The 6,000-nt window shown below is 43.1% G+C and overlaps 1 protein-coding gene across 1 annotated transcript; it reads left to right on the top strand.

Moving 5' to 3' along the window:
* The first annotated feature begins 2,700 nt into the window (after positions 1-2,700).
* On the top strand, positions 2,701-4,148 carry LOC120427284 (uncharacterized). Its single transcript, XM_039592132.2, has 2 exons — positions 2,701-3,165; positions 3,231-4,148. The coding sequence occupies exon 2, from the start codon at positions 3,338-3,340 to the stop codon at positions 3,884-3,886; it is 549 nt and encodes a 182-aa protein (XP_039448066.1). The 5' UTR covers positions 2,701-3,165; positions 3,231-3,337; the 3' UTR covers positions 3,887-4,148.
* Positions 4,149-6,000: the final 1,852 nt, after the last annotated feature.

The raw sequence follows: 6,000 nt of genomic DNA, 5'->3' as shown, positions 1-6,000 counted from the left end.
TCCCAGGGACTGCGCTACATTCCAGGGACGACGAGACAAATCGGCGGAATCGGCCACACCATGCCGAAAGCACTCAGCAAATTGAAATCATTCTTTCACGAAATGCAAATAGTTTCAACGCAGCAGATCCAAGTCCCACTGCATCTTGCCCAACTTTGCCACCATGGGTTTGAATGGTAGTGGGAAATAATTCCGAAATAAATTAAAACATACACTGCACTTTAACAACATGAATTAAACGAGTCGCGTTTCTGTTCAAGTGAGAACGGTTAAAAAAATAATTTTATGTTCTTTTTTTTTCTAAATTCGTTACAGTCAAAAAAGTAACCAGCAATGTCTCAAAAAAATATTTTTTTTCAGCGGTGTCTTTTGCTCAAAATTTCTGGCAGTCGCCTTGGCGTCTGGTTGGCAACACTGCTGCACTACTGTCGAATGATGTGATGGGTTCGGGCTTGGGGTCTGGAAAGGGTGAGCGGTGAAGGGGTACGATGGAAATTCTTGGCGTCAACCATCCGATGTGCGAGATAGAGAGCTCGTTAATGTCGATAACTGAATCACTGAATTTTTGGCTGCGGCTAACGAGAAGGAGTGTGACGATTCATGGCGTGAACAATCCTAGCCGTAAGTGATGGAATTAAATGTTCAGAGTAAAGTTAGCTTGATCAAGAGCAAAAGAAAAGTTATCCTCTCAGGATAACCTACATAAAATATATTGTTTGTCATTTTGTTCCAACTGCATGAATTTGTTAAAAATTCTTGCCGTCTTGTATTTTGAGCAGTCATTTTATGTAATAAGCGTTTGAGTTTCTATCGATAGAAGTGACTTTATTTCCTCGATTTCGTATTGTTTTGGGATATGCTATTGGTCAATCATGTCCAATTGAGCAGTTCTCTCAGATTTCGGTCATTCGTTTTTTTTTTTGTAATTTTTAATCCGACTGTAACTTTTTTGGTGCCTTCGGTATGCCCAAAGAAGCCATTTTGCATCATTAGTTTGTCCATATAACTTTCCATACAAATTTGGCAGCTGTCCATACAAAAGTGATATGTGAAAATTCAAAAATCTGTATCTTTTGAAGGAATTTTCTCATCGATTTGGTGTCTTCGGCAAAGTTGTAGGTATGAGTACGGACTACACTGGAAAAAATGATTTACGGTAAAAAAAATTTGGTGATTTTTTATTTAACTTTTTGTCACTTAAACTTGATTTGCAAAAAAAAAACTATTTATTTTTTTTTAATTTATTTATATTTTTTAGAGGACATCAAATGCCAACTTTTAAGAAATTTCCAGGCTGCGCAAAAAATTTTTGACCGAGTTATGAATTTTTCAATCAATACTGATACTGATTGAATAAAATTGATGTTTTCTAAGTCTCACCCAAACAACCCACCATTTTCTAATGCCGATATCTCAACAACTAATGTTGAATGTTTGGCCCTTTTGAAATATTAGTCCTGATTTAAAATTTTTAAAAATATTTTTTTTCGAAAAGATCGGAAAGTTTTACAAATGTTTCATATTTTAACATTGAAAATCGGACAATTAGATGCTGAGATATCGTTTGCATGGCAATATCTCATTAACTAAGGGTCGTATCAACAAAGTTTTTTTTTTTTTTTATTCTCTGTCCTTTATCTTAACTTATGCCCTAACTGGCACAATAGGCCTTGCCATCACGGAGCCGTGTGTCTATTTATAGATCTTAAGATCTATTGTTCTTGTTCATGATGGATGATGATGATCTCCAGGGGGGTCTTCTTGGAAGAGTCTTCCTTCCTTCCTTCACGCGTTGTGGTGTGGTTGGTTGGTCATCTTCCCGTCCTGTTTGCACTCAACCACCACTACACGGAAAGGGGATCGATCGCCAAACCAGCGACCGAATTTTGCTGGGTTGGTTTTGCTGATATCAGCGAAATTTTTCTCTAAACCAGCGAAATTTTTCGCTGAAAAAGGTGGCTGCGCGAAATCAAATCCAGCAACTTGGTTTCGCTGGTTTGTTATTTCCGAAACGGTTTCTTTTCCAGCGAGAGTTTTCGCTGGTTTGATACACATCCTTCCGACAGCCGTCATAAATGTTTGTTATTGTTCACGTTTGGAAGCGATTTGTGGCAATCGAATTGCAAAACAAAAAAGCATGAAAAAGTTCTGCATCAAGTGTTCAGCATTAAAATACATACTCAACAGGTGATGGTTCTTTTCAATGAAAAGAAGCACGTTTCCATAAAGTTCTCGCAGCAGAAAAATACGGTGCAGTGAAGCTGGAGATGTATTTGTACTGCTGCATAGATGAGTGCACAAATTGTCGCAGGTGGCAGCAAGAATCGTAGGCGAGGAACTTGACCATGGCCGCGGAACAGTTTGTGCTGTGGCAAGTAAGTACAATGAGGAACTTGACGGCCGCGTTGGCCGAGAATTTGTTCGGGCTGTATAAATGCTTATGCACCCTTTTCAAATTGTGCTCCAGAAATTCCAAACTCCAAAAAAATTAAAATATGTTTCTGCAGAATATCCAAATGCCAAATATCTGCAGCAATTCTGCAAGATTGACAGCCCCGATCTCGCCACATTTTCACCAACGGGTATCGGCCTTCGGCATTGTTTTGATGCATTCTGCCAGCATTCTCCGCGATTCGCATCCTTTCAGTCGTGCACGTTTGTGTTGGTAGCTGCATGTTTGACCTGTTATGACAGCAAAAGGGGGGTGAGGGCCTGAAAAACGATGGCCGCCATTTGTGATTGAAAGCAGTGCTCCTCCAAAAAGCTGAGTAAATTTCTTTTTTGGTGGCGAAAAACCCGTACATTTGCAACATTGGCCAGCGCGCCGCATAGTTTGCTAGTTTCTCCGCGGCCGGGCAGTGTTTTCCGCCAGAAATGGTTCGTAATACGCGCACTTCGATCGCGTTGAAAAACGCCTCTGCGGCGACTGAGGAGGAGACTCCGCCACCACCACCGTCAACATCGTAGGAGGCCGGCGATGACGAAGAGGTGGCGGAGCGCGGGTTCCCGCGGGAACTGATGGCTTCGGGGAATGAAATTGACCTGCCAGCTTCGCTGGCGGCGAGTTTGAGTCCGTCGGTGCTGCTGCAGAAATTGCCGGTGGAATCGGGTGGAAGGGGTTCGACTGGGGGTGGGAGTGCCCGCAAGGGACCCCGGAAGAAGACGGTGAGTTTGATGGCGAGATTTTTGGGATTGTTTGTGGTTGATTGATGGGATGTTCTTTTTCACAGCAAACGGCCGCTCCGGCTCGGGCTTCGCGAAGCAGGGGGAAATCTTCCCCGGTTGATGATGTGGAGAAGGAGGACTCGAGTGATGCGTGCCGAAGAAGTGTTTCGACATGGAACTGCAAGCGCTGGAACCGATCAAGAAGCACCGCTCGGCGGACGACTCGAAACGGTCCAAGGAAAAGTCGCTGGACAAGCAGAGGCAACGCGTCGAGAAAAAGGTTGAGGTTCCCAAGAAGAAGCTGACCGAGCTTAAACAGAGCAAAGAGCCGAAGCCGGAAAAGAGTTGTTCAACGGACACGTCCCTGATTCCCTCAAAACATCACGGTTCGTCCAGCTCGAAGAAGGACGCTTCCTCCCAGCATCGCAAGCGAAGAAAGAGTGTCGCCGGAGCGTTGATTGAAGACAAGGCGAAGGACGAGCCGAAGCTCCTGGAAAGTGTGGCACCCCTGGACGCGGACAAACTTGAGGTGAAAGAGGAAAAGCTCGCCGAAGGCGAGGTCAAGCAGGAACCGGAACACCCGGATGCACCGCGCGTTGCCACGAAAGCGTCGCGAAAGATGTACCAGAACGTCGAGGAATTGCAGATCGTGGCTTCGTCGATCGAGTCCGTTCCGTCGGAGAACAAGGTTAAGCCGGAGGTAAAACCGGAGGACACGTAAGTGCAGCAAATTGCGGACGAGTTTGACAGCAGCGTGCAGATTTCCATCACGCTAACGGAGATGGAACCGAAGCAGGAGGAGGAATCGGTGCCAGCGCAAACCATTCTCCACCCTCGCAGGAGCTGTCCAACGAAGATTCCAACTCGAACTCGAGAAGCGTTGTTTTTTTTAAGTAACGCAAAAAAAATGGAAAAATTGTGAAAAATGTTGAATGAAGCGTGCGACCCCCCTCCCGTTACGTAATAAAATAATGCTCCCTAGGCGTGTTGAAGTTTCTGCTCGATTCAAAAATCAACTCAATTTTGAGTGAGCATCATTCGAGCTTGATCTCTCTGTAATGGTACCCAATTTTGATTAGAAGCTGCGTGTTGTCGATCTGTCACAGAAAGCGTTTTCACAATTGTCAATTAAGCTAGGAAATTCTTATCGAACTATAATTTTTTGCTAATTTTTTTCTCAAACAAAATCCGATATTATGTGCCAATGTGTCGGAAGGAAACCCAACACGCAAGGTAAAAGATTTTACATTGTTTCTATAGAATATACAAATGCAACGATTTTATTACAGCCCAAGCGCAGGTCGAGCTGGAGGTTCAACGAGATCATCGACAAAGGCTTCTAGATAAAATTCCAGCGCAGACACTGCCCACACCCAAAGTGATTCACGGGGGTCAATCATTCAGTGTGACCGTCGCGGGATTAGTAGGCCATGCTGCCATGAATCAACGTTAGTCAAAACCCCGCCATTCATTGCAGCAGAAAGTGGTAAAGTTTTAATCTACTACATGCTTTTACACGATTCCCAATTAATCTCTGATTCTCAAATCCTCTGGTTTATTTTGGCATAGGCTTCTGCCGCCAAAACAAAAAAACAAACGTCGGTGATAAAAAAAACGCTGATCCAGTGCAAAAAAACACTGGTCCAGTGGAAACATTCGCTGAACCAGCGGATTTTTCGCCGAAACCAGTAGAATAATCTCCAGGTTGATTTTGGTACGAGCTGCTGCCACCGGAAAAAAAAACCCGGACGTCAGCGATAGAAAACGCTGATCCAGCGTAAAAGAACACCAATTCAGTGAAAAAATCCGCTGGACCAGCGAATTGTTTCCCAAAACCAGCACAATAATCTCCAGGTTGATTTTGGTACGAGCTGCTGCCGCCGGAAAAAAACCCGGACGTCAGCGATAGAAAACGCTGATCCAGCGTAAAAGAACACTGGTCCAGTGAAGAAATCCGCTGGACCAGCGAATTGTTTCCCAAAACCAGTACAATAATCTCCTGGTTGATTTTGGTGCCCTGCCGCTTTTTCCAAACCAGCCAGAAAATTTTCTGATTCTAGCAAAACTGATCCCCCAAACAGCGACATTTTTCACCAAACCAGTGTTTTTTTTCACTGGTTTGGTAGAATTTCATCGGTTTCCAAACCAGCGAAAAAAATTAGCGATTCTAGGTAATTTTTGTGCAGGCTGAGAAATTAGCGACATTTTTCGCTAGTTTTAGCGAACTTTATCGCGATTTGGCGATGGATCCCCTTTCCGTGTATCTGGTGCTAGGGGGGGAGCGGCGTGCGTGTGTGTTTTGGTAATTAATATTACCGGGGTTCTGGTGCTCCCAGAGGGAGCAAGGGAGTCTAGTTGCCACCGAAAAATCGGTGACGAGGTGACCGGGGGGGTTCGATCCCTGATCGTCTGCTTGAAAGGCAGATCGCTTAGCTATGAGACTAAGTACCCGAACAATATCAACAAAGTTCAAAAAAAGCAAAATACAGAGAATTTTCACAGCTTTTCAAAAATATTTTTTTCAAAAGTGGGCAAACATGTGCACTAATTTAAAAAAATGAGAAACTGTGACTGTTTTCAAAAAAGTTACCTAAAAATGGCTATAACTTGAAAACGGTGCACTTTATCAAAATTTCACTAAATTACTTTTTGATTACAAATTTGATTTTAAGTCAAAAAATGACGTTGAAAATTTTTTGCGACGAATATTTCGATTATTTGAAAATATCAGTATTGATTCAATAATTCAAAAATTCATAACTCGGTCAAAGATTTTTTGCACAACCTGGAAAATTCTGGAAAGTTGACATTTGATGTCCTCTAAAGAATATCAAA

Source organism: Culex pipiens, chromosome 1 (genome assembly GCF_016801865.2).
Source record: "Culex pipiens pallens isolate TS chromosome 1, TS_CPP_V2, whole genome shotgun sequence".
Classification (NCBI taxonomy): Eukaryota; Metazoa; Arthropoda; class Insecta; order Diptera; family Culicidae; genus Culex; species Culex pipiens.
This window is presented reverse-complemented; position numbering and strand designations above follow the sequence as displayed.

Bases quoted from the DNA above. Each gene is read 5' to 3' on its own strand.
- LOC120427284 (XM_039592132.2), top strand. From the start codon at position 3,338: ATGGAACTGCAAGCGCTGGAACCGATCAAGAAGCACCGCTCGGCGGAC.